Genomic DNA, 27,796 nt, shown 5'->3' on the forward strand with positions numbered 1-27,796 from the left:
AATGAAATACGAATGCTAGGAGGCTTAGAGGAACTCAACATCAATTGTAAAAGGATGGGAAGAATATCGCACACGCGTGCATATACACTCGTGCATGTGTGTGCACGGGAGAAACGCTGTGCTCACCTTCATGTACCGCGGCCGCTGGGCTCTGAAGGTGTCGATCATGCCTCGCAGCTTCCTGGAGTAAGGGTTATCCAGCACAGGCAGGTTTGTCTGCAGAAAGGTTAAGTGTGACTTTGTGTTTCTACAAAATTCACAAGTGAATGAAGATCACTATTCTAATACAAACAACTTTAACTACTGGGTACAATTTTATTTTCGTTTCTTCTTCCACATCACTAAGATATTTTGAATGTATTTCTTTAAAGATGCGATTGATAATACTATTTCCATATCTTGCAGATGCTGTGTATGTAATAACGTACAGGTGTATTTCTTCCCCAGCTACCACGGAGTGCACCGAAGAGGAACATTACTACTGCCCAGTCACAGGGAGTCCCCGGTCAATCAAGCCACAGCTGTGATCCAGGCTGCTCACCATGGTGGGGTCTATCTGTCCGAAGGCAGGTGTGCCGAAGATGTTCTGGAGAAGCTCCTGCTGCACGTTGGCCCCCACCCACAGAAACAGGTTCAGCCCGTTCTCCAGCAGGTACACCCCGCCCTTGGACAGCCTCTCCTCGGAGTCCCGCACGGCCACCGGCAGCGCATCGCTTTCCACATCCAGCTTCTGCTGCAGGGAGGAGGACAAGGCCTTACATGACAACACCGACGAGCACTGCGTTTCCCTGTCCAGTGCTGCCGAGAGCATCCTAACCACAGAGACTGCAAGGCAACTTACCAGAGGCAGCAGCCGTGGGTAGAAGAACACATGGCTGTCTGCCACGTCCATGGAAGAGATGAGCTGGCGCAGGTAGGCCCGGTCGTCAAGGGAGACATCAGCCCCAGGCTGCAGGACGTCACTCTTCAGCACGCAGTTCAGGTAGACTGGAAGCAGCTTCATGCACTCAGGCAGGATCAGCTACACAGGGAAGCAAGCAGACAGTCAGGATAGGCTCTCACAGCGCATCACAGAGCACATCTGAAATCCGCTACCCGGAAGGCTGAGAACACACGAGTGGTTTACAGAATGTCTCCCCTTCGCTGCACAACAAGTGGACAGAATTCCTCCAAGTGATTTTGTTGTGTAATGGGGTGTAACCCCAGTGTCCTGGCCAAATTTCCCATTGGCCCTTACCAATCATGGCCTCCTAATAATCCCCATCTATGAATTGGCTTCATTACTCTGCTCTCCTCCCCACTAATAGCTGATGTGTGGTGAGCGTTCTGGCGCACTATGGTGGATGCTGCACATTGGTGGTGGTGGAGGGGAGTCCCCATTACCTGTAAAGCGCTTTGAGTGGAGTGTCCAGAAAAGCGCTATATAAGTGTAAGCAATTATTATAATTATTATTATTAATGGCCCAACATGAACACAATCCTCTGAATCGTGATCTGCAGTCTGCAGGCAGCTCCAGGCAAAAGCACAAGAACATAAGATAGGCCACAAACAAGAGTCCTTTCAGCCCATCGAGCCTGTTTGGTTGGTAGTAGTGAATTGATCCCGCGTTCAGCAAATTCTGGAAAGATGCCAGGGTATCATCTTCAACCACATGGTAAACTCTAAAATACTAAACATGTTCCTGTGGGGTTTCAAACTAAGGATCTTTCACATGGGAGACAAGAATGATGACCACTCTCTACAGAACTCACTACAGAATCCATAAAAGAAACATGAGCCACCGGACAGAAATATTTGCCTTGTGCTCCCAGGACTTTTGCAACCAGAATGGGACATACAAATAACAGCAACTAGCAACTTCTTGTTTAAAAAGCAATCTGGAATAAAACAGTATTGACTATAAACCTTAACCATCTAGTCCAGATATGGAATTGGTACTACACTGGAGCCAGGAAAACTAGAGGAGATCCAGAATAACAGAAAGGCAATACGTAACAGAGACAGGGGAACAGTACCCAGCGATTATTTATCATGACAAGATAAAGCACCCTGGCTACTGAAGCACCAGACAAAGAAACACCTATGAATCTAGTGTACAGATTTCCAAGCATCTTCATTGAAAACACAAAACTCACACCTGCCTCTGAAACAGAATTCACATTTTTTAGTTAAAATCCTTAGTTTCAGAGCCCAAAGTTTTCCAAGTTGTGGAGGAAATTCTGAGAGTTGAAGCCCCAGTCATGTCACGCTGGTTACTATAGCGGTTAAACTTGGCTCACTTCAGAAAGCAATTTCTACCTTGAAATTCAGAAATGATAGTGATTTCCCCAGGACATGTGAAAATATTCTTCTGTCCATTCTTCTACAGAGAGATGGCAACAAAGTAACCAACTGACCTCAGACTTAACATTTGAACTAAAGTTGGCCTGTTTCTCACAAACAGTGCTACCCTTCTGAGGAGGTTACATTAAGACACTAAAACAGGGGTTCTCAATCCTGTTCTTGACATGCGAGTTAACAGGCAACCCCAAAAAAGTTTGAGAACTGAAAGCAGTTAAACAGTTAAGGTTAATCTTACTAGTACATTAAAGAACAGTTGAACTGTATAACAGAGAACACAGTTAAAACACAAATCAGCAGATGTGTGTCTTTCCAACACCAGGGTTGGGAACCCCTGATTTATAAGACCTGCTGGACTGTGTCTCTCCAGGACCAGGGTTGGGGTTAGATTACCTTTTCCTACTGGACAAAGTAGCTGTTGCAAGAAGCCTCTCCTGTAACAGTACCATACCTGTCCTGCAGACGAGGGGCTGGCGCAGTTCTTGCGGTAGCAGGCCAGGATCTGCGCACACTGGTTGATTAGGCTCTCTCTCACGGTCTTGGTGGGGTTGCTCAGCACACTGCGGTAGGCTGTACACACAGGAATGTAAATTTCAATGCAAAAAATTCCCATTAATATTTCAATCTACTGTGTAACCCAGTCAGTGTAAATCTTATATCAGTATACCTTAATGGGAATCAGTGCCTACTGACCACTGCCTAATATGGCGTTACTTAGTTTCTCCTACTAGCTTCCAGTTATATAGTTTCTACTACAGGTATTTTATATATTTGCTGAGAAAATGCAAAAGCTTAACTTATAAAATACAGTGTAATGATAAAAGTGAAATTATTTAAAAAGTGTAAAATATAAAACACTCTGCCGTTCTATGTTCTGAAGCTACACAAACAAAGCGCACTGGACGTACCATGCTTGGCGAAGCAGTTGATGAGGGTGTCGGTCTCACAGTTCCGGTACAAGTCAGCGAGCTGGGTGCAGCAGTTGACAGCGAGGTTGTGCACCCTGAGCCGCCTCTTCCCGCTGCAGCTGGTATATAGCACTGCGCACTGCAAAGGAGAGGTGTGGCTCAAGATGCAAGCACTGCACAGCGTGATCACTTGGATATACTTCACAGCTATCAGCCTCCAGTAAACACCGCTGACTGCACACCACAGCAGAGTCAATGAGTGGTTTCCCTGACCTCTGCAATCCCAGTGTCTTTGAGCTCCTCGTCTATCTGTGTGACGCCTCAAGGATGATGTCAACACATTTCTGGACAGAAGCAAGGCTATTCATTCAAGTACGGCATGAAATACACACAGAAACAGCTGCAGAGAGAGGGCTTGATTTTGCAATCCATAAAGGTAAACCTTTTCATAAAGGATGCCTTGGCATTCTTGTTTGAATGTATAGACTGTATAGTCTGAGTTGGCTTTCCTGATTACCCTTAGTTATTACGTATCATACATGGGATTTTAGACTACTCATAACGAGATGACAAATTATATATTATATAATTATATCGTACGGAAAAGGCCTGGCCTGCAGACAGTTGTTCTAATGCATACAAGACCAGATTCAGGTATCGCCGACGGGTGACGCCAGGGCCAGCCCTCACCTGCATCAGGGCCCCGGTCTCCTCGCTCAGCTTGTCGTCGTGCTTGAACTCCACAGTCACGGTCTTGTCGCAGTCCAGCCCGGCCAGCTCCACGTCCGTGGTGTTGCTCATGTAGAATGCCCCAAAGAAGTCTGTGGCGCGGATCCCTGAAACGCAGGTTTAACTGTCACTCTCAACTGCAGAGGCACAAAAAAACTGCAGTACAGCTGTGGCCCAGGAGCAAAAACCCACAGAGATAGGAGTCAGATGCACAGTCTTCCTTTCAATGCTGCATTACAGTAAACATAGTCGTACCCAGCAGCACTGTTTCCTAAATTTTACAACACCTCAAATTTCATCAGTTAAGGTATTGTTATAAGCCAAGTCCTGTAAATAAGAGGCAGCTACAGGGTTAAAAAAGGGCTCCACAGCTCACACTGCTGCATGCAACAGTGCTTATATGTGCCCAGCTGAGGACAGAGGTAATGCTGGATATGTGAAAAGATGAGATATGTAACAATTTAGAAAAAAAAAATTAAAAGCATACACTTCCTTAAACAAAATACTACAGTACAAAGTATTAATAATGTGTTGCTGTTTATAAACTTCTCCCCACCAACATTTTAAAAGAAATGTCAAACAAAGATCACTCAAACCGTGATACCATCAGTTACAACTGATGCCTCAGCTCATAAAAAAGGCATTACAGTTCTCAGTTTAAAGCTTCACTTAGTTCACCGTTCATCACTGATCGAGCTAACAGTGCTGGCTCTGCCTCATGTCTTTGTACTGACGAGTACTGCCCCCTAGAGTCCTGTTCCCCAAACTGTGGGGGGTATTCCTTGCTATCGGAATACCAGTCTTAGCGCTGCTTCATTTTTAGGGATTGAACCAGCTAAAAAAGCAATCATCTCTTCGCACAGTCATCCGAAAACAGGAACGCTGGACATGAGCAGGTAGTGAAAACGAGGGTATGTAGGGTGTACAGCCACACCCATGTTTAAGATTTCAAAACCCAGCAGTGCCCCACAATCTAAAAAAAAAATTGCAGAATTCTGTGGAAACCATTGAAAATCACCAGCTGGCACAAAAAAGCACAAAAAGATGCAAAAAAGGCTTTGTTTCATGCAGCTGTGCCTTGGAACTCGTGAACTGCCCATGGACAACCTTTCAGTGACACATTTTTCACTGTCATGAACAGAATAATGTACAGTCTCATCTGTATACAAAATTGAAGAAAACAACCTTTTTAATAATAAACTTTGAATGATTACCTGCTGAAACCAGACATTATAAAATCACAATGGTATGATTTGTAAGTACTATAAGAAGAAATTGTGAAATGAGCAATCACTTTGAACATGCAATTCCTCAGAGCACCAAATATTTACTATAAATCTAATCATTGTGAAACTCTCACCTGAGATTTCAACACATTTCTCAGCGTTTAGCAAAGGCCGCGGAAGCCTAATGTATTGTAGGAAATGTAGTTTCTGGAGGATGGCATTTCATGTCAAGATCAACAACAGCATTGGACCAAGCATGTAGCAGTAGTTCAGGTGCGTTTTCTTTCTTCTTTTTTTCAGCATGGAATAAATCTATTGTTCCTTTGGACCAAGGATGATCTATTGTTTCAGCTTTGTGTCCGGCACAGTGCCAATCTCATTTTTCACTCGTGTCGTGCTATGGCGGGCTCTTGTTTGGAGTTTTCTGTTGCTCTCTTTACAATGCCTAACTACGCGCCTCTCTCCCCACCCCGAAACGACTCACCTGTGCTTGTCCGGACTCTCATGACAGCGTCAAACCCGACTTGCTTCTGGACGTCTCTGCGAAGGTCATTCAGGAAGCGCTCCCCATCTGTTGGCACCTAGACGGAGCGGACAAGAGCGCAGTGTTACGATCCTGGGTGCTGGGGGGTTTTGGAAATTCTCGGGGAAGGGGAAATGGAGCACAACAGCCTGGGCGAGCTGCTTGCTTGATCCCCTGCGTGGCATCAGGAGGCGCAGCGGGCGAGATGCCTGCATACCTGGAAGTAGGTGTACTTGTAGATGGAGCCGCCAGTCTGGAAGGGCACCACGCCAAGGGTGGCAACGTCCACATATTGGTTCGGGAACAGAAAGAGATCCACGCAGCAGCCCTGCGCCACACAATCCTTCGCTAGGTTACCGTAAAAACTGGTCTGGGGCTGGAACAGGGTCTGGGAAAAGAACAGCAGCCACGCTAGTACAGAACCTCCCAACAGCAACCCACAAAACAGAGCTCACAGATTGTACACAGTGTCAGCATGTGTTTCTGAAGTCCAATACCGTCACTCCCAATTCCTTCCATCTTTGGAACAGACAGCTGTTTAATTAACCGATTTATTTATGACATTCACCTCGTAGAACTGGTAGCAGCTGTATCCTGCACTGGAGTACAATGGATTTGGAAAGTGCAGTATTTCCTTATCCCTATTCTATGTTATCTGAAGACTTGCTTTCACATTTATGAGCATGTTTTTAACACATCCCGCAATGAAACGTTAATTCTCTTTTTTAAGAATGTGACTTTAAAATGAGGTCACTGGCCTCATGGGTTTGAAAATTGCGCTTCCTTTTGAATCTTCTAACAAGAAAGAGCACCTGAAACTGCAATAGCTGTGTCTACACTGTTTAATGTATTGTGGAATCCAGATGAAGAGTAAAAAATGGTTTTAGACTGCTTTCCTTAAGAGAGGAGCTCCTCAGGGAAACCTGTTATTTTTAAATAATAATGAGTGGAGAAGTGTTGAGATTGTGCTGTGGGGCAGGACAGCAGGTACCTTCTCTTTGTCCGTGCCAATAAGCTTTTTGTCCTCCCTGTTCTTCAGTTTTCCAGGAGCCTCAGCAATGGGGAGAGAGGAATGAAAAATAAAGAGCTTCCCAGCACAGTCCGCTGCCTGCAAAACATCAGGAAAACATCTCAATCCACTGGCATGCCTGCTGCAGTCAGACACAAACCATTCACTCTCACTCAAGAGAACATGAGATCTGCCTCTTTCACACAGACAACAGCGACGGTCTCATTTTTAAGAAGGCTAGGAATTGTCTGCATGGTAAAATAAGCTGTATATGGAAATATATGGAACAGATGTGGACCACCTGTTGTTACAACCCTGTAATCATCCAACAGGGATATTTGGCTTGGCGCATCCTGGTAAGAGACAGTCCAGGCTTCCTGTACTAATCCATGTCATACACTGATCCACACTGAGTGTGGCATGAACTCAGCCCAGCCGGGCACTCATGGCACAACATGGCAGGCATGTATGCCAATGTCAACCAGTGCCAGGGAGTATTACAGATCTAGCAGCTACTTTACAGATTTAAGGAAGGAACAGTTCCAGGGTCTGTAAGCAACATCTGCATCTGGCACAGCTTTTCAAAGATACAGGCTGCTGTAGCAATTTTAGGGAAGTATTGATGTAAAAACAAATGCCAGCTTCTGCTGATCCATCTGTAACTTTGTAATAGATCAATAAAGAAAGGTAGAGATCTCCACCTTCAGTGCCTCTAAACCGGCCTGGATCACTGGTCCAAACACAGTCTCCGTTTCCCGTGTGTCAGCAAACATTTCAGGAATCTGGTCCAGCAAACTGCAACACAGAACACAGTAACTTGAGTGCTTGCCCTGACACTTCTCTGCCATTACTAAGGAAAAGCACAGGTACAGACACATTGGGGCAAGATATTCCCTGTTCAGGGGAATTCTCTTCTGGACCGTGTTCCATTACTTCGCTGGGAATTTGTTCAATTAAAAGTTGTTTTCATTTCTAAAGCAGTTGGAGGCTTAAGATTAACCAACAGAAGGAATTTCACACTTGAAACTTTGTATGGGCTTCAAAAAAATAATTAGAAGAGTTTAAATGAAGAAATACGTAATTAAATTACAAGCTTAGTTTCCTAACACAGTGCGGTAAAGAACGGAAAATCATACTTTAAGTTAACCTAGAGCAGTCAAGAGCTAAAGAAAGGAATCGCAGGAATCTCTGCTGGAGTAACAGTGTCAGTGCTGGTGTGGCACAGAGTCTTACCTGTTTATTACTGTCCTGGACTCACTGACATTAACCAGGAAGCCATCTAGGAGGGGGACGAACATGTCGCTCACATCAGACACCACCATCATCTGGGGCTGAGCCAGTGAGCTCTTCACATTGTAGAAGTGCAGCACCTTGTTGTAGGTGACAAAGCCCACTCTGATGTGGGAGTCCTCTTCTGGGTTCTCTCTGCACACAAAAGAGTCGGTCGTGCCATTAACTGAAAGGTATTTGGGGACAATACATTGTCCATATAGACCAAACAAAAATTAACTTAAAGTCACAGCAAAGATGAACTACCCTTCTCCTAAACTATTTTAATTACACCTGGTTTGTAAAACTCTGATAAGAGTATACAAGGTAACATCCTTGCCTATTAATGAAATCTTGCTGAAATTATTGTGATTCTATCAAAGGCTCTTGAACATTACATGGTGAGTTTAGTTTGAGGGCCATTCATGAAAATCACAATGGTTTACATAGTCCATGAACAGTATGGATACAATTGTTACAAGACAGGTCATTTACATTTAATTGTTACAAGACCGCTCACCCTGCAGTCCATGTGGGTCCTAATGCCCCAGTATAGTGACGGGGACACTATACTGTAAACAGGCGCCGTCCTTCGGATGAGACGTAAAACCGAGGTCCTGACTCTCTGTGGTCATTAAAAATCCCAGGGCATTTCTCGAAAAGAGTAGGGGTGTAACCCTGGCGTCCTGGCCAAATTTCCCATTGGCCCTTACCAATCATGGCCTCCTAATAATCCCCATCTCTGAACTGGCTTCATTACTCTGCTCTCCTCCCCACTGATAGCTGATGTGTGAAGAGCGTTCTAGCGCACTATGGCTGCCGTTGCATCATCCAGGTGGATGCTGCACATTGGTGGTGGTGGAGGGGAGTCCCCATTACCTGTAAAGCGCTTTGAGTGGAGTGTCCAGAAAAGCACTATATAAGTGTAAGCAATTATTATTAATTATTATTTATTGTATAAACAAGATGCATACTTACAAATAGCACGGGCATCAGAATGGATCTACAAGTATAATGTATCAAATCATATGTGCAATGCCATTTTCTATTTTTTTTCCCCCAATTACAGTATGCCTGGCAAACAAAACAGAATGTAGAAACTGAAAAGGGCCAGGGTCCAGGACCCTTCGCAAATCTGTGACATGACTGCTGGTGTTACTGCCAGCTGGAGGCAGGGCCAGGCTACAAGAAGGGGTGTGTGCACAGCAGGCCACACCGTCTGTGTCAGGATGAGTAAGTACCCTGACAGGGAAACAGAGAATTTAGCTTACACATCGGGGTTTGAAGCTCTTAAATATGAAATCAACTACAAAAAAGAACAATTAAATAAAACATTGAAACAGTGAAGCAGATTGCTTACAAAGCATAGATGATGCACTTCCACCATTTTGTGTTTTTGGTCCAGATCACTGGCTCTAGATCAGGGGTTCTCAGCTCTGTCCATGGCACACTTGCATAATATAAACATCTGTACTGCCCCCGTGTGCAGTCTTCAGAGCCTGGCCCCTGTCTCTTTGACACTACACTTTGGGAACTCCACAAAACTAAGATTTATAAATAGCGTTTATTCAGTTTTTATTTCTCACAATTTTGACTATTTCAAATGGACTTCAGTTGTGAACTACGAGTACTACTACTACTAAAGACCTCCTACAGGTTTCTTTACACCAAGGCACGCAGTACGTCCTTATCGAGGGGGAACAGAGTTTAGCACTGTTGCCTTGCAATGGTGGGGGGGCCTGGGTTCAATTCCTGGGGCACTATCTGTGTGGAGTTTGTATGGAGTTTCCTTCGGGTGCTCCGATCTTCCAGAGTCCAGAGACATGCTGGCAGGTTAATTGGCTTCTGTAAAAACCGGCCCTGGTGTGAGTATGTGTGTTTGTGTCTGTGCCCTGTGATGGACTGGCATAGGCTATACACCGCCTGTTGCTTGCCAGGATAGGTTCCAGCTAAACTGTGATCCTGTACTGGATAAAGCAGATCAGAAAATGGACAGATATGTCCTTATATGTGCCTTTTAGACCTTTTGTACAATGCTGGCACAAGACAAGAAATTCTGACTTTAGCACGTCCTAGCATCCTTTGTGTTCCAGACCTACCCTTGATCTACACCTAGATCACTAGAAAAGGGCAGCATATTTTCAAACGGAACAGAACGCCGAAAACATCCACTCTGTATCAAAACCATTCATGCCATTCACAAATTATCCATCTTAGAAAAACATTAGCCCTAGTTTATACATATTACACTTCTATAATCCAGCACACTGTGTTCTACACTTGATCTAGGCTGTACCTGGGCAGGTAGTCCAACAGGGTCTTCAGCTCCTCACAGACGAGGCTGACCAGGCCACTCTTCACAGCATTGTACGAGACGTCAATCAGGAAGATGAAGGCAGGGGGCTTCGGGACCTTGTTGTTCTGGAAGGCATTCGATTATTTGATTATTTCAGTATTTGCAGAGGTCCTTCTGACCAAACCTGCAAGCACAACCCCACTCCTGCCCATATGCTATGAGGGTGTGTTCAGCAGTACTATGCACCTAAAAACAGCAAAGGAGTGGAAATGCACCATCAGGTTAGTCACTACATCCCTTTTTTGTTTTGTACACCCACCCAATCAGGAATTGCAAACTGCCTTAAGTCTTGGCTTTCTGGCAATGACTTCTATAACTGCCCCAGAGAGGCTCGTAGACACAGCCATTCGTCATCTGACACACTACAAGCTACACAGTGTGCCATAGGAGAGGTAGTGCATGCCTGGCCAATGAAGTAACCCAGACTCAAACCCGTGTCACTTTGATTTAAGAGCTCGTCATCCACCTGTACCAATTTACACAACTGGGAGCCCCAGCTTCAATACATTCTGACTTGAAGACTCGTGGTCTCCGATGCATAATTGAATAAAAAGTCCAAGTATATAACTTGTAAAGATGTTTTTAATTAGTTCATTTCAGCCCTTCCTCTTTGAGATAGGGGCAGATTTGTCATTAAGAGAACAAAACCTAGGGGCACCTCATCTTAGGTTAGAGTTAAACGAGCAGATGACTAAACACAAAGAGTTCTTCACAGTGCCCCACAGGGAACAGAGACGGGTCTGTGGGTCTGACAGCAGTGCAGATTGCTTCTGTCCCATCATAGATTTTATATTTTTATCCCAACTGCCCCAGAAAAGTCTTCCTCCTGAAGGCTGACACTGAAAAGGCTGAGCTGGTTCTCACCTTACAGTAGTCTACTGTGGCCAAGAACTCATAGGTGCCCATGGACAGCTCTGGCCTGTCGTAGCAGTCCACCCGCTTCCCAGTGTGGTCCAGGTGCTGGAAATACTGGGGAGGCACTGGGAGGGAAGAGGGGGACAAGGTCACTTTCGGGATGAGTGTGGCTTGTCGGCTGCATCGGCCTGACGCCTAGGACACTCACCCTCTGTCACACAGCTGCAGAAGCCGCACTGGAAGCGCCGGCCGCCCTCGATGAACTGCATGTAGGGACACATGTAGGCTTTACACCGGTTACAGCGGATGGGCCCGCCTTCGCCATGCTCGACGACGTATGGAGGAACCTGAAAACGTTAAGCACCGTTATTCACCTTATCCATGCTGTCGCCCTTTTCTTAAATTTTAATGAACCTGGTTTCCTCTCACAGCAAACATGCTGGTAGGTTAACTGGCTGAAAAGGATGAAAATTGGCCCGTGTGAGTGCGTTGTCTGCCCTGTGGCCAGGGTTTTACCCTGCCTTGCGCCCGTTGCTTGCTTGGATAGGATCCAGCTACCCAGCAGCACTGGACTGCAGAAAGTGTTTAAAAAAAGGAAGAAAGGAGAAATTCTCTCTTAAAAGTGAAAAGAAGAATTTCAATTCTCAGCAATACAGGAAACAGAAACACTTTGTGGAAAGTCTCATTTCCTCCAATCCACAGATTGTGTTGGGGAAAGCAATATGGGACATTAATGAATTCCTTCTATGTGGGCGGCATCCGCATTAGGTAGAATATGAAAACCTAAAACTTTTAGAAACATAAAAAATATTTCACATTTTTCAACAAATTGATTACATGTGTGTTTTGTCTACAGAGACTCTTGTGGTAACAGTTAAAAGGTATTTACAAATGAAAGTTCACGATGTAATTGAATGTCCCATGACACCAGTGAAGAAGTACAATGCCCAAAACACTTCAAAAGTGTGCCGAAGATTTCCAAAAATGTCTTCAAGCAAAATTCTACATCAACAGAAACAAAAAAGGGTGGAACCTAAGGGTGGAAATATTATACAGACTTTTTTTGACATCTTCATTAAATGTGCCAATAATTTTGGAGATGACTGTAAAACCTAGAAACAAGTATGTATTGCTCTCTTCCATGAGTGCAATTCACAAACAATTCTCCAGGGAGTGCTACTGGCAAGCACTGCAGAAAGCACCTTCCCAGGCAAGAGATCGCCTTTCTCAGCTGATCTGCTCCAACAGCTGCAGCACAGGGGGGATAAGTGAGCAGCTATCATTAGTAACACAGACATGGCCGAAAGAGCACAGGGGTGGGGACTGAAGTGAGGCCAAAAAGAAGAGAGAGAAAAACAGAGGGACCAAGTTATTAAAGGAATAGTATCTACGGTTTGGCTCTTATATTACTTTGAACTTCGTGATATTGTGAATTGTTTACTCCAGGTGAGACTTACTGTAAGACTCAATATATATGATTTTTATTTGGCACTACTTCCTATAATGCTATGCAAGCAAGAAGCCATGGGACTAGCATTCAGAGGAACCAGAGAGCCAGTGGAGTGCTCCAAGGTCACGGGGGCACGAGAGTCCGTAATTCTGCCTGGGGAGGGACAGCTGTCATGAAGGACACAACACAATCAGGACAAGAATTAGGTCTGTAAAATTAGCCACCAGTCCAGCTAATGTGCTTGTTACAACAGCTGATGTCTTCATGTTCCCAAATTAACAACAAACAATACCACTGTCAAAGAGGAAGCAGAAAATAACACTTTACTGACACCCCTATTACCTCCCAAAAAAAACTGATTCAGAGAGATGGCACAGCTCAGATGTATTATTTTTCAATTTTGTATGACAAGCTGTGAGTAGTGGAGTAATACACTGCTTGTTAGTGATAGCTAGAAGCCCATAAATGTCTCTAATAACGGTATCAACAGATACTGGGTCTGCTCCCGTCTCATCAGAGAGGAGGAAGTGAGCAGCACGTCTCTGGGCCAGGACCTTGGTCCGTACAGAACATGGGGTTAAAAAGCATAAGAGTCGAGTCACGTATGACAAGACAATGACAATTTTTGTTATTGGAGTCAAATTAAAGTATTCAAAAACCTTCAAAGGAACTGTCAAATAAGCCCAAGCAGACAAACTACATTGGTGGTTCAGAAGAACCTAAATTCTGAACCGTTTTAGGTTTGAACAGATAAGATTATGAGGATACAAGCGGAAACTATGTGGAAGTGCATTTTAAAACTCAGAACAGGGGGCACCTCTTTACACAAACGGTTGAGGGACTTTGGAACAAACATCCCTTGCTTCTTACAAGAAAGAGCTGGATGAGATCCTGGCATCAAACTGGCCAGACCGACCGAATCATCTCCTCTCGTCTGCAACATTTCTTGTTTCTTATGTAAGAGGTACCTGTCTACACAAAAGTAGTGGAAGCCTGGAACAAACTGGAAAAAGAGACGAGATCCTTCAACTAGTTCGTGAGCAGAGAGTCTCCGTGCTCACAGTGTAGCACTCACCTCGTCAGCTGGTAACGTAGCCAGCGGCTTGATGACTGCAGCCAGAGGCACCTGAGACTGTTTAGCCATGTCTGAAGTGCAGGGCATGTTGTAGGCTGTGCACCGGATATAGCGGGGGCTGGCATTCCCTGGGGAAGCACAAGAAATATCAGAACACTGCATGTCTTCAAACAGACAGGAATGCAAGGAACCATGCATGGACCCAGGCTGGAGCAACACACTGCATAAGGCTTTAAAAAGTGTAGCTCATGATTATTACAGGCATCCCATACCTTGATCTTTAACCTGGAAGTTGGTCGTGACAAGTGGAGGTGCCTGACCTCTCACCCCAGTTGTAAACGACTCACTGCTCCTGTTTGCCTTGTCGTCTTCAATGACCTGGATCTGAAATGGCAAGGGCGAATGAGTGTGGAGACATTCAAAGGGTTTCAATATATAATCTGTAACAGGCTGAAAATAGCTTACAACAGTATTGATGCACTTAATCTATTATAACCTTTACTTAGAAACATTAAGGAATGAGATGAACAGGACAACATATCCATTAAATGTCTGAATTTTAGTTAGCTGCACATATCTAAATTTCAATCTTAAGATTTCAAGTGATTTAAGATCTTAAGATTTCTGAACTACTGACAATCCTTAGTCATGTAGGACCAGAGAACTGCAGCTACAGCAAGACATTTAGAAACCTTCACAAACAGCACCCAGGAGGAAACTCTTCCCTGCAGAAGAGCTGTCTGGCCATGGCAGAAAGTACTGTGAGCTGTAAGCACGAGACCTTCAGGGCTGGCCACGGCCTCAGCTCACAGGAATTTATGCACGGCCTTCAAGGTCCATCATGTGCACAGCATCCTCGAAGAAACGCTGTACCCACAAGCTCTTTCTTTAAAGCCAAAGGAGAAACTAAAAAGATCTGGCTTTGTTGGGGGAAAAAAGGCCCAGCAACAATGTCATGCCCATCCTGGTAATGCAATAACCTCTACTGAAGTGAGTGAGGGAGCACGTTCCCGACTACGACTAGTATACCTGGTTTGTTCACATGAATGCTTTCACCTTTCCTAGTGTACTTAAAACTATGGGACCAGCATCCTTCCCCTTAACCCAGCTCTGTGGTCAAACAGCAGTTTGATGCAACTATGATTAAAGAGCATTTAATTTGTTTCTTAACTCAACCAGGCAGTTCTATCAACTTATTAAGAAGAAGATCTGTTACACAATTTTAAATGTGCTACTGTTACTAGTCAGTAGTATTACAGTGCTCAAAATGAGACATGACAATGCAACAATTCTAATGTTAAATGGAAAATACAATCATCATTGAAATTAACCATAATTTATTTTCTAATTTTTTTAATTTAGAATCACCAATTTTTTTTGTGATACCCACTTGGCTTTTTGAAACACCAGAACAGCTCTTGGCTATGAACCCTACGACCTCACACAGGGGAAAATGAGGAAATGCAGACAGACTCTTCCGACCCCGCCCACCAGCCAATCATCTTTTAACACATCACAGTCCCACACCGATTGGAAGAAAGGCACATCCATCAGCAGTAGCACCGTGAGGCTTCAAGTTCAGTGGAGGTCTCAGGGATCACCGTGTTTGTCCTTTGTGCCAATTGTGCAGCTCGGCCTGAGGAACCCCAGTCACAGTCTACTAGTGACCTGGCCAAGGCTCAAACCCGCAATGCCTGGATCATAGAGCTCAATCCACTCAATCTGAGCACAAACACGTCAATCTCTGATAATCCTATACCAGGGCTCTCTATGGAATCTAATCTTACAGTTACAAGCACTGAAAGGTACAATCAGCTTTTCCTGTCCAGTGGTGGTGGCTGAACTTAGGCTGAAAGTATTCACAAAGCCTGTATGACAATCTAACTTAAGTCACTAACCCGCTCCTAAGAAAATGCCGTTTAAAATGCTTTCCTGCAGTTATTTAGTTTACTTAATTGAAATCTGTTTTCATGCAACATTTATGGAGTACACTTTCCCTTAGTGTTGCTGCTCAACTTAGTGTGTTCCTTCCACAGGATGCATGTAAAAATCAGTGGCCAAATGCACCAACGTGAATATGAACTGCCAATTACTTCTATGGGTGTAACCATTATTAAAGGTACTACTGTTAGAAAGCAGCAGTTTTCAGATATTACTCAATGCAATCACAGCAGTAGCTTAACAGTTGTTCATCCCATGCCACCTGTACAAGGCCAGGCACGTCAGGCGTGGGTTAAACATAAGCACAGCTGATTTCTCCCCAAATCCCCATACATACTTCTGAAGATCCACCCTGATGGCGTCCCTGGGACAGGAAAAGCTCACAGTACCTTCCCATTGTGCAAGACCTGGAAGAGCTGGATCAAGGCCTTTTCTCGGCAGGAGATGTGAGGATTAACATTCTCCCTAAGCCTCAGCCTTGTGGCTGCTCAACCAAAATGATGTGAAACAGCCCCTCCTTCGCCAACGGGAACAGACACGTCCGGTAGCCCAGGCCGCCGGGGCCAGGAGAGGGATTAGGGAAGGGGAGGCAGCATGCTGAGAGGCAGGCACTGGGGGCAGAAGGGTCAGGGAAAGACCGGGGCAGGGTGGGGGGGGGGGGGGAGGCATTACTGCGACAGACAAGACGGCAGACAGACACACTGCACTTACTGGACTGGGAATTGCGTCTGGGTCTATTCTATGCCTCGTTTTCTGCACGGGAGGCAGCTCAGTGGTTTGCTTTTATAATTTTACAGGGTTAACAGTTCCCCCGCAAATTCAAAAATAAAACCAAAAACAAAAAAGGGGGACGGGTAGGGGGGGACAGAAGAAAAAAAGAGAAAAAAACAGAAGAGTAACAGCTGTTACTTCTGTTCTCCCAGACGACCATCATCCTAAAAAGTCCGATTAGTCATGTCTTCAGACACCACAGAACGTACGCCAGGCACATGCAGAAATCCAAGCATGAGCACAGCACTGTGTGAGAGCAGCGCGGGGCAGCCTCTCCTCACCACAGGTCTACAGCACAACCGTCCCAGTAGAGCGGCCATGTTAGAGAATGCAAGACATCTCTTGCGCATCCAGAACAGGATTACATCATCAAGCATTTTAACCTTTAGATGATCACTTCATTTTTTACAATTAGAGAAAACACACAGTTGAAAGATCAGATTAAAATATGAAATTATTTAAACTATTTTACCATTGCACGTTAGAATTTATTTCTACCACTACCATTTTCATAATACGAACTAGCAGACAGCAGCCTATACTTAATCAATATTTAATCTATGCAAATAAGAATTAGGCACTGGACTACAACACTTTCACGTTAGCTCCACTTACAATTATCATACAATCTTAAAAATTGAAAACAAGCCTTATTGTAACGTACACGCACACGACTTGGCTAGATAGGTCCCAGAAGTATCTGTTATTTTCCATCTCCTATGTAGTTGGAGATGTGGGACAATCCTCTTTTGAGGGCCAACTACTGTAAAGAAAAGATGAAGAGCTTGACCGCAACTGTGCTGAAGGGTTCTTGCTCCCCATTAGTCTAGAATTTCTATTTTCAACAACACTAAAGGGGTGACACCATTCTCACGCAGAGTGCCACTTACTGGCAGTGTGGCACTATGGTGCACAGGAAGCTAAACAGGAAGGGACAGCCATGGATAAAGGATACAGATGATGACAGGAAATTTTAAAATAAAATGCTATTTAATAACACTCCACAGTAGTGATTTTCCACAGTAATTACCCTCAACTATGAAAGCCACTACTGAATTCCAAAGGTTTGAATTTATTGGACTGAGAATGACGAGACTAAGATTGCTTCACAAGACAACTTAAAAACACTTAAATAGCTCTGAACAATCTAAAAATTTAAATAACCAGCCTCTTTTTATAGTCTAGAATCGACAATGATGGTTGTTGTACCCACTGAATAAGATAATTGTGTGATCGCACACAGGTGAGGATGAGGAAGAGTAGAGAGACTCTTTATCCTGCTCACCTTCACGCCAATTGTATATTAACATGTACCCTCACCCTACAGGGCGCACTGTATCACTAATGCCAAGGGAGCCCTTGGTCAACTAATCACACCCTAACTGTGATGTGTCACCAAGGGAATCCTGGTCATATCTGGCCAGAGACCTGGCCCAAGCACGAACCTGTGACCACAGAGCTCAAAATGAGCTTAGGTGAGCACTTTAAAACGATGAGACACCCACGAAGCACCCAGATGTACGTTAATGAGCAAAGCTTTCTAACAATAATTTAGTTCTTTATGTCAGTGATACCTGTGCAAGAACAATGTCTTTACCAATTCTATACCACACACGAGGACCACAGGAATATAGGAGCCAAATACACAAATGCACCAAAAATGTTCCCTTATGATGGAGCACTAATTTATGATTGCTACTTTGTGCATTTTCTCCAAATGCACACAGAACACACTCCCACAGTCATGGCACCAAAACAGGACTCGCGTTAACCCTGGGCCTTAATGCAGCTTGGTGGGCAGAGAAGCCTGCACTTATCTCAGCATCATTCTGCTCTGAACTGCAGACATAGGGTCATGAGGTCAGAGCACACTTACCGGACTAGGAATGGAGTCTGGATCCAGGCGCTTCTGCGGTGGCCCTGGAGGGGGTGCAGGCTGAGTCCCAAAATTCTGCTGACCTGGATAGGAACCTGGATAGCCAGGCTGGGGTCCCCCCATCTGCCCAAAAGCACCTTTGAATAGGAAATTTATATTCAGCAGCTTGGCCTGTTTTAGGGTAACAGATCACATTTTCAAGATCCCAATTTTTTTTTTTTAAACAACCACAAAAGAAAATCTAATTCTACTTAATAGTTTACTTTTCAGTCTATGTCCATCTTAAACATATATACATGCTCTGGGGCAGCTCGGTGGGAGAGTGGGTAGCATTGCGTTAGGGCCCTGGGTTCTATTTCTGGAGTGCTTTCTGTGTGGGGTTTGTATGTTCTCCTCAGGTTGGCACGGGTTTCCTCCAGGTGCTCACAGACCAAAGACCCCATAATCTTCTTATCTGTCTTCAGATGCGTTATCCATTACGCCACTGGCCCCTCCCATAGTCCAAAGACACACTGAGAGGTTAATTGGCTTCTAGGAAAATTGGCACTGGGTGTGAGTGCGTCAGTGTCTGTGTGTGCCCTGTGATGGACTAATGTCCCGTCCAGGGTGTACCCTGCCACGGGCCCGCTGCTTGCCAGGGCTTCAGCTCTCCCGCAACCCTAAACCAAAGGAAGCAGTTAGAGAATGGATAGATATATGTGCTCTGATCTAAAAGAAAACTTGATATATGCTCTTGTAATATTACACTAGACTGACTTTCAGTGTGGTAAGAATAGTAACACTTATTTTTTGCTTGAGTTCTGAATTATGGAGATATTGTCAAATGCTTCTAATGTGGAATTCACACAGTTCTCTCATGTTACTCCCCCTGCGGAAATTCATCTTTTATTCTTTCTTTATGGAAAACTGAACTACTCTCCAAGTCACTTGAATTAGCTCGAAGGTGTAGAGGCAGGATTATAGCAAAATCCAGATGTGTGCTTCCGAGTGCCAGGGTTAAAAAGACAGGCACACAGAGAATTGACCGAAAGGCCACACCAGAAAGAAACGCACAAGAAGCGTCACAACTCGTCGTTCTGTAACTGAATCCTGGATCACCTATCCTGCAAGAAACCTGAGACACATACAGGGAGCATCCTCTGGAGACTGGAGAAGAGGCCTGCTTCATCACGGAAACTCACGCTGGCCAGATCTGGTTACAGGCGCTACACTGTTCGCCACGACAGACCTGCACTCATCAGAATCACACTGCAGCCCTTCATGAACAACACTAAATTCCGATTTGATCAGAGCAAACTGCCCTTTTGAAGACTAAAGATGATTTCAGAAAATCTTACCAAGACGTCAAATATTTTGTTTACAAATAATGTTAAAAATAGCTCATGAAACTATGCAGCAAGGACTGAAAGCTTTGAAAAAGTTCAACTCTGTGAGCATGGGGGGTTAAACCCTCAGAAATAAGGATGTTACATGTCATCACCATTCATGATTATTATTTCATCAATGGTATAATTTCACTTTTTAATGTTGATTGCATGAATAAGAGGAGCTTATTTATGCGAATCAAAATAAGCAGAACCTCAACTCAATATCCTCCCTGAAATTATTGTAAGAAATAGATGTGAGCTCAGTAGTTAAGCTATGTCCCATGTATAGGCGTTTAGACTATAAAAAACAGGTAATACTACTTCTCAAAATTAACCTAGTCTAACAAGCCTAACACATCCACTTAAACATCCCTGCAATAATACACTTTTTTGGACTTATTAAACGGTCCAGGTGACTGAAATAAAAAAAACAGTCAGAGTCAGAAGGTTTGTCCGTGTTTTGCAGGTTTTGCGTGGCTGCAAGGCTCCGATATAGTTTTACCCCTTCATAAACTAAGTGGTGTTTTGGGTTCTGATCAATCTGAACATCTTGAAAATACTTCCGTATGTGGTTAAATGGTGCGGCGTCTGGATGAGGACTTCTTGGGTAAGGGACATATTTTATCACTTTCAAACAACTTTAAAAGCTGCACTCACAATGAACACTCTGGAAGTCTGTAGGTCAATATCGGTCTTAAGCAGAAGTGCCAGAAAGGAATACCAGTTTGGCTGTTGAAATTAATGGCACTGTACGTGTAGGGGGCCTCACCGTTCTGTTGGGGCTGGTAGCCCTGCAGGCCTGGCTGTTGAGGGGGTCCCTGCAGGCCTGGCTGTTGAGGGGGCCCCTGCAGGCCTGGCTGTTGAGGGGGCCCCTGCAGGCCGAGGGGCTGCTGAGGAGGGCCAGGGGGCATCCCAGCCATGCCGGGTGGTGTAGAGCCTGGAGTGATGTGATTGGCCTGTGACAACGGGGGTCCTGACATAGGCTGGCGAAGAGGAGGTGGCCCCTGCATCCCCGGAGGTCTGGGGGCCCCTCCAGGGGGTGGGAAGCCGCTGGCGGGAGAGGGGGCGGAGTGGAAGGGGGAGAGCTGGGACACAGAAGGCTGAGGAGCTGGGGCACCAGTGTAGGGAGGCTGAGAGGACGTCTGGGGGGCTCCAGAGAAGCGGGGCTGGGAGGCCGGGGGACCCAAGGAGAACTGTGGCTGAGAAGAATGGGGAGCACTAGTGAAAGGAGGCTGCGAGGGAGGGGGAGGTCCAGAGTAAGGAGGCTGAGAGGGAGGGGGGGCTCCTTGGTAGGCCTGCTGAGAAAGAGGGGGCGCTGCAGAGAAAGGAGGCTGAGCGGGTTGCGAGCTGGGGGCAGAGTGCGGTGGGAAAGAGGGAGGTGCAGGTGATGTGAAAGCAGCAGAGGTCTGAGCCTGAGAGGATGGCGCAACTGAAAGAGAAGAAAACTCGATCAATTGAGGAAACGATGTGTGATGTACAACCTCATCTTTACAAGAAGGTGCTCAACAACGCCAGAGTACAAAAACACAAAGAAGTGACTTCAGGTCTGATATAATGGACATCAATGAATGAAACCATTTCCGAAGCCATAAAACCTACTGGTTCAGAGAAACTGAAAACATGTGCACAACAGCTGAACAGAGAACATTACCAGCGGAGCAGATCCAAAAAATTCAAAAATTCCTCGAAGCCACTAGCAAAGCAACCCAGACTTCTTCAGAATCAACACAAACCAGAGGGCAGATGTGAAAAATAGGTGGAAGTGCATTTGAAACTGAGAACAGGAGGCACCTCTGTGGGAGTGTGAAACAAACTGCTTGGCCTTGATGAGATCCTTGGACCAATTAACTACTAATTACCAAAAAGGAAGTAGGTTAGATGGGCTGAATTACCACCTCTTGTTCTAACACAAATGACTGTGATACACAAGTACACATCCACAAAGAAAAATGTCACAAGTGCATTTTTATCATTTACTAAATAATCAAAAGTAACTTTTTGGAAATCAAATTTAAGAATACACTTAAGCTTGCTCTGCATGAAAGGTACTGTCACCACATTGTTTTTGCTTTTTCTTAGTGTGAAACTAAAAGGATGCTAAGAAATTCTGTGTCTGTGAGTCAGTAATTTAAAATAGCCAGATGACATCCTAAAAATATTCGAGATGCAAATACTAAACTACAATGTATATAATGGCTTGGAGGAACAGGACAGTCTTCTTCAAATAGTTTAGACCCGTAATTGCTACAGAGTCTTAATAGCAACATGAAAGTTAATTACTAAACATAAGCAAAAGATATACCACAAGTACACACTTAAAGTGTGAAAGTGTTTCCTTTTCAGAGCAAAAGAATGTGAGATGCTTAATAGTAAGCACTGATTAAGAACTAGTGCTTATTTAAGCATTTCTATGGGACTATTTAAAGGTTTTTAGTAAAATGCAAACTTATGCAAGAATGTTTCCTTCCATTAAAAAGTGAAGAAAATTGCACAAACCCAAGTTGATAATATTTGTATGTAGCATTAGTGCAATAAAGATCCCTTGTATTGGCTCTCTGGGACATACCATAACCTGGGCCAGCCGGGGGTGGAGCTGGGGAGCTGATGTGCATGCTCGCCATCTGATTGGCCACCTGCTGTGTGCTTGTGGGTGGAACTCCATACTGCTGGTGGTATGCTGGCTGCGTACCAGCAGGTGGCGCTGCACCTGGGACATATGGCTGGGAAACTGGCGGCCTGTCCAAAAGGAAGAAACAAGTCATAATGCACACGTTACCAGCGGAGTGGCTGAAAAACAGAAAAACCAAGTGAATGACAGAGAATCTGGAAAGCTCCTAGCTCATTAGCATTTGAATGGTATTTTAAAGGAAACTTTTGTTATTTTAAATTTAAGTCCAATGAAGGGATGCATGGAACTTTTCCAACCGCTTTATTCAATACAGGGTCACACAGAGCCAGAGCCTATCCTGGCAAGCAAAACTGGGTACACCTAGGACAGGACACCTGTTCATCACAGGGCACACACAGGCACAGATACACACCACACCAGGGCCAACTTTCCCAGAAGCCAATTAACATAGCAGTATGTCTTTGGACTGTAGGAAGAAACTGGAGCACCCAGTGGAAACCCATCAGCACGGGCCAAACATACAAACTCCACACAGATAGCACTCTAGGGCCAGTCTATTTACAGTGAATACAATCCTTGGCTACAGGGTCAGAAGCCTACTTGTTTCCCTGACACTGGGCCCTTAATTACCACACTGAACTTGCTGCTTATTTGGAAAGGGATTCAAGAGACCTGGAAAGCCTGCTGGACAGCACTCTCCGGTGTGGGGTAGGCATGGTCCAGGTGCAGACAACAGCAGGTCTGCAATGCGCCGTCGTAGACACTCACCTTTGTGACTGGCTGGTCACGGTGGGGGGTCCGTTCTGCACCTCCCCTGGCCCATACTGGTTATAGGCCTGGGGGGCGGAGACTGGGGGTGCCCCTGAGGTAGGGGGCGGCCGCATTGGACCTAAACAGACACAGACGACAGCCTTTTAAAATATATATATATGAAACTCAGCATGGGTCACATTTTTGCATTGAGATATTTGCATTCTTCCCTCCCCTCAAACCAGGTTTTTCAAGGCTAACTCTTAGGGTTGATTTCATAACGCACTTAATAATAACCAAGATAAATACATCGGCTACGGCTCATTTTAAGCTTGTAAATAAGAACGGATAACACAAAATCAGTACAAGGTACTGACCTGACAGAGTCTGATTACAGGAGAGGTAGTCTAATTCTGAAAAGAGCAGGAAAACTTTGAAGTATTTGTTTTTTGACTTTAAGAAAAAGGGAACGCACAACTTCTCAAACTAACATGAAAACCACTAGGCTGACAGCTCCACAAGGAGCTGTGGAATCTTAGATCAATACACTTTTCTGTACCGATCAAACATTTCAGCCAGGGGGTCTCAAACTCAGTTCCTGTAGGGCCTAGTGTACCTGAAGAGTCCAACAACAGTTTCTTACATTCAGTCAGTTCCGCTATATAGCGCTGTGAATTCATGCAATAATTGGATATAACGCAGATAACCTGAAATGATTCCGACTACAGTTCTGTACAACGCAATCCAGTGCGTATAAATGAGTCAGTCCCACATGAGCTGGAATAAACACGTATGCAGTTGCCTGCGGGAAGTCAATGTAAAATTACACCCAAAAGTAACCGTTTAGATTAGAAATGTCTTGAATGAAAAAGGTTTTTACTTTAAAATGTGTTTAACATATAAAACCATCCTCCACCTTTATTGCATTCTCTCACCCGACGTATTTCTCGAGTGCTACCTTTCCAATCCCTGGGTGACAAAGCTGACACGCCACACCTGCACTATGCACAGTTTTCAATGTTTTCGTGGTTGTGTTCAATGAATGAATACGAGAAAACACTTGATCAAATAAACCATTCGAAATTCAAAATCGTATATAAAACATTTCAATCACAATGGCTTTTTCTTGACATCTACCCCTTAACCCCTTCATTCCCACTGAATCTATGCTTATTATAACAAGTATCTTCAGGAACGCAACAATCTTGTTACAGCGGAATTGACTGTGCATTTAATTTTTATTGAGGTCTTCCACCTTATTTTGTTACTCAAAACATTTCCTCCATAAAAGGTACAAGCACCTATAAAATACTTCATAATAGAAGTACTACAAAAATTCACTTCTTTTGCCCAGCTATGTGAAACCCCCAGAACTACATTTGAGACCCCATCTTTAACCTGTTTCCTCCTGAGCAGCAGCCCAGCAGGTTAATGCAGCAGTAAAACTAAAATACACTGAGAAATTCATGATGAACTCGAAACAGGAATGCCCTGATCGGAACAGCAGGGAAAGAGCTGCGAGGCAGGAGTGCAGTGAGAGTGGGCAAGCCCAGCGCAAGAGTTACCTAAATCAAGAGGACAGGAGGAGGCAGACAGGTCAGAAACTAGAGCAGCAGGAAGAGCCTTAGAGGAAAAGCCTGAATAAGGAGAATATCCTGGAACACAAGAAAACAGCACCCAAGAAAAAAACATTAAAAAAAACAATTTTATTGACAATCTGCAATGTTCACACAACCTCTACCACTGCTTCACCTTTACGTGGGGCAGAGATTATACTACCTCTATTGCAGACTTGGAGACATATCCCCACCAAATTCACAATCACTTTCCATAAGCTGAGTGGGTGCAGCATCCTAAAAGTCTTGAATTTTACAGCGGCTGCTTTTTCAGGCAAGAATCTCACAACGGTATAACGATGTGTGCATGCAAACTAAAAAGACACAGACGTTTAACATTTACATGCCTTGCAAACTCACATGGGTAACACCAGGAGGAATCAGCAGCAATGACAGAGCTTCAGCTCTGTGACTGCTTTCCTCTACGAATTCTTAAAGTCACACAGCCGCTTGGGCACTTAGTGATACAATATCAAATGGAATAAAAAGTGAATGTTGTTGCTGTATTATTTGCAAAAATAACTTAAAAATCTGCTAATTACAGCAGTGGGTTTTAACCCTGGCTCTTGGTAAACTGCATTCAATTGGTTTTTCATTCCAAATGAGCCCTTAATCACCAATGCTGATTGGTGCCTTTAAATCATTTGCATGCTTGTTAAGACTTTTTTTTTTCTGCACTTGGGCCTTTATTTCAGAAATACCCTATTAAACTATATTCTTTCCAGTGCCTTCAATATTCATAACACATGCAGGCCCTCCTCAACCAGCGTATTAAGAATTTGCTGCCTTATTTCTGACTAAACAGCTTGTAATACGTGATCAGTCCATAATGAACAGACACAGGACTGGCACTCTGTAAGTAGGGGAGTTCTGAAACTCGAAAATTGAAACTTTTTAGGAGATTCAACTTAAAAACACACCTAAAACAGTGAAACTGAAATCCATTGCCCTGCGATTAAGAATTTTGCTGGAGCAAAACCCAGCAGAGACAGTGGTCCCACAGGACTAGGATTGAGAACTACTGCATTATATTAAAAAGTCACACTCTACATCATGTAAGCACAGGCTCAGAAGCAGGAATCTTCTGTTCTTATATCTTTCCATGCTGTTGCGCTGTTGTCTCTGTCTGTACTGACAAGCACTGATGAACAAGCTCTGCCAGGGGGCAGAGGCCAAAGTGCATGGAGCACTGGAACTGTTGCAAGGGTGAACCCTCATTTCACCATGCAGATCCAAGTCTCGCACGAGTTGTGTTTTCACAGCACTGGGAAAGATGCACTTTTACTCATCTGAACATTAAAAAAACATGCATAACTAGTAATACATAAAGCACAAACAGCACTTGGACAGCAGTGTTATTACCTTGTGGCAGGGGTCCTTGATGGTATCCAGGATTGGGTCCATTGTAGGGAGCATACTGAGAGGGGGGGCCTGGGGCCACCTGTTGCCCCCCGTAGGCAGGCTGGGGGTACCCCTGGTAGCCAGGCTGTGGCTGTCCGTACGGAGAGGCCATGGGCGCTTGCTGGTTTACATTCATTCTCAGTTCATCCCTGAGACAGAAAGACAGCCCACACAGTAAGACAATCGAGACTCAATTAAAAACTGTCTTAAGATTGTGATTAGCACTGCTGCCTGGCAGCGCTGGGGCCCTGGGTTCAACTCCAGACCTGGTTCGCTATCTGGGTGGAGTCTGTATGTTCTCCTCATGTTCGTGTGAATTTTTTCTGGGTGATTCAGTGTCCTCCCACAGCCCAAAAACATACAGGTAGATTAACTGGCTTCTGGGAAAACTGGCCATGGAGTGAGTGGGTGTCTGCATGTGCCCTGCAATGGACAGGTGACAGGACAAGGTGCACCCTGCCTTCCACCTGTTGCTTGCTAGGATAGGCTCTGGCTCCCCTGCACTCCTGAACTGGAAGAAGTGGTTAGAAATGATTTTCATGAAGATATTGCTAGGATTAAAGGCCACCACGATTATACTGGAATCTAAAATTCAAAGTCATTTAGAAGACTGTGGTTTCACAATATATCTATGGACGTATATCTTGAGAAGCCATAACAGAGACAGAGCTCAAAACCTCAATTCTACATATGGTTGAGAGTTCGTGAAAAACACTCGACTAGGATCTTGTGCAAGGGCAGCCTGATCTCTCCAGTCCATCTTCATTCCCAGTGTGGGTTCCAGACAGGTCTGGTCACTGGGTCCCCATAGTCCTGTCTGTGACAGCTGATGCCTGTAGAGTTGCACAAGCTATCACTGTCAAGCACATCGCCTAGCTACAGCATTATTCTCCAGGAACAGAAAGTGGTAATGTAGTTGTGCGCTGTGATTAAGTCACAGGGCTTACATAGCATTTAACCGGACTCAAAACCGCTACTGCCAAAACTTATTATCAATTGCACACTGAACAGCGTACAAAACCACCGGAACAAACTTAAGCAGAAGCAGCATGGCATGTTCACTTAGCATACATCATCACAATCAGACCCTGATGTGAACCACCGGCACAGGCACATATACCAGACCCCATCAGCACAGCCTAGAGAAGCACCTGGAGCAGGCAGACCAGGACTGCTACATATACACTGCACAATTCTGCCTGGTCAATCAGCCTCTCCGCACACCAGAGCTCCATCGCGGGGTGAGTCTTATTCAGCTCTACATGTGCAGAAGACTGTCATGTTAATGCCTAAGTGGTGAAAACATTTCTGAAGCATCAGAACATCACATCAGCAGGACCACAGGTACCAGATCCCTCTAAACTGAGAAGACAATGGAACACAGTTTGCAAAACCATTCTAATAAGCAAAACCCCACAAGGACATTTTACACAACAACATGAGCTGCACCACATTGTTGCATTGATAATCCTGGCTACAAATTTGCAGTTTTTGTTATTTAACTTCAGGCAGTTGTGGTCCACAAGTGCAGCTGAAAGTTAACTAAACTACTGTATCCAGGTGCAAACATGAGGGGGTGTTGCTGCAAGATGTAGCTCATCAGACATGATATTTCTACTTCAACTCGGCCAAACCTAGGGCGACTACTCACACACTGACCTGCATACACAATCTGTCTGGATTGTATTGAATACAGAATAAAGA

The 27,796-nt window shown here is 44.5% G+C and overlaps 1 protein-coding gene across 5 annotated transcripts in view; it reads right to left on the reverse strand.

Moving 5' to 3' along the window:
- sec24c (SEC24 homolog C, COPII coat complex component) overlaps positions 1-27,796 on the reverse strand; it is a 34,010-nt gene that overhangs the window by 4,897 nt on the left and 1,317 nt on the right. For 2 of the 5 annotated variants that reach the window (XM_088916143.1, XM_088916140.1), the window contains exons 2-24: positions 26,054-26,241; positions 24,641-24,730; positions 23,094-23,214; positions 22,263-22,432; positions 20,466-21,125; positions 18,330-18,466; positions 16,394-16,462; positions 14,014-14,125; positions 13,742-13,869; positions 11,425-11,563; positions 11,226-11,341; positions 10,302-10,426; positions 7,970-8,161; positions 7,438-7,531; positions 6,719-6,835; positions 5,945-6,115; positions 5,689-5,785; positions 3,940-4,085; positions 3,250-3,388; positions 2,793-2,911; positions 842-1,021; positions 542-733; positions 127-216 (exon numbers count right to left, since the gene is read on the reverse strand). In XM_088916143.1, the coding sequence (XP_088772269.1) occupies positions 127-216; positions 542-733; positions 842-1,021; positions 2,793-2,911; positions 3,250-3,388; positions 3,940-4,085; positions 5,689-5,785; positions 5,945-6,115; positions 6,719-6,835; positions 7,438-7,531; positions 7,970-8,161; positions 10,302-10,426; positions 11,226-11,341; positions 11,425-11,563; positions 13,742-13,869; positions 14,014-14,125; positions 16,394-16,462; positions 18,330-18,466; positions 20,466-21,125; positions 22,263-22,432; positions 23,094-23,214; positions 24,641-24,730; positions 26,054-26,228 (3,579 nt within the window). In that variant the 5' untranslated portion in view covers positions 26,229-26,241. The remainder of the gene's footprint in view (positions 1-126; positions 217-541; positions 734-841; positions 1,022-2,792; positions 2,912-3,249; positions 3,389-3,939; positions 4,086-5,688; positions 5,786-5,944; positions 6,116-6,718; positions 6,836-7,437; positions 7,532-7,969; positions 8,162-10,301; positions 10,427-11,225; positions 11,342-11,424; positions 11,564-13,741; positions 13,870-14,013; positions 14,126-16,393; positions 16,463-18,329; positions 18,467-20,465; positions 21,126-22,262; positions 22,433-23,093; positions 23,215-24,640; positions 24,731-26,053; positions 26,242-27,796) is intronic. The other 3 variants (XM_088916142.1, XM_088916141.1, XM_088916144.1) reach the window with 3 other exon arrangements.

Source organism: Atractosteus spatula, chromosome 5 (assembly GCF_055471065.1).
Source record: "Atractosteus spatula isolate fAtrSpa1 chromosome 5, fAtrSpa1.hap1, whole genome shotgun sequence".
In the NCBI taxonomy this organism is placed as follows: Eukaryota; Metazoa; Chordata; class Actinopteri; order Semionotiformes; family Lepisosteidae; genus Atractosteus; species Atractosteus spatula.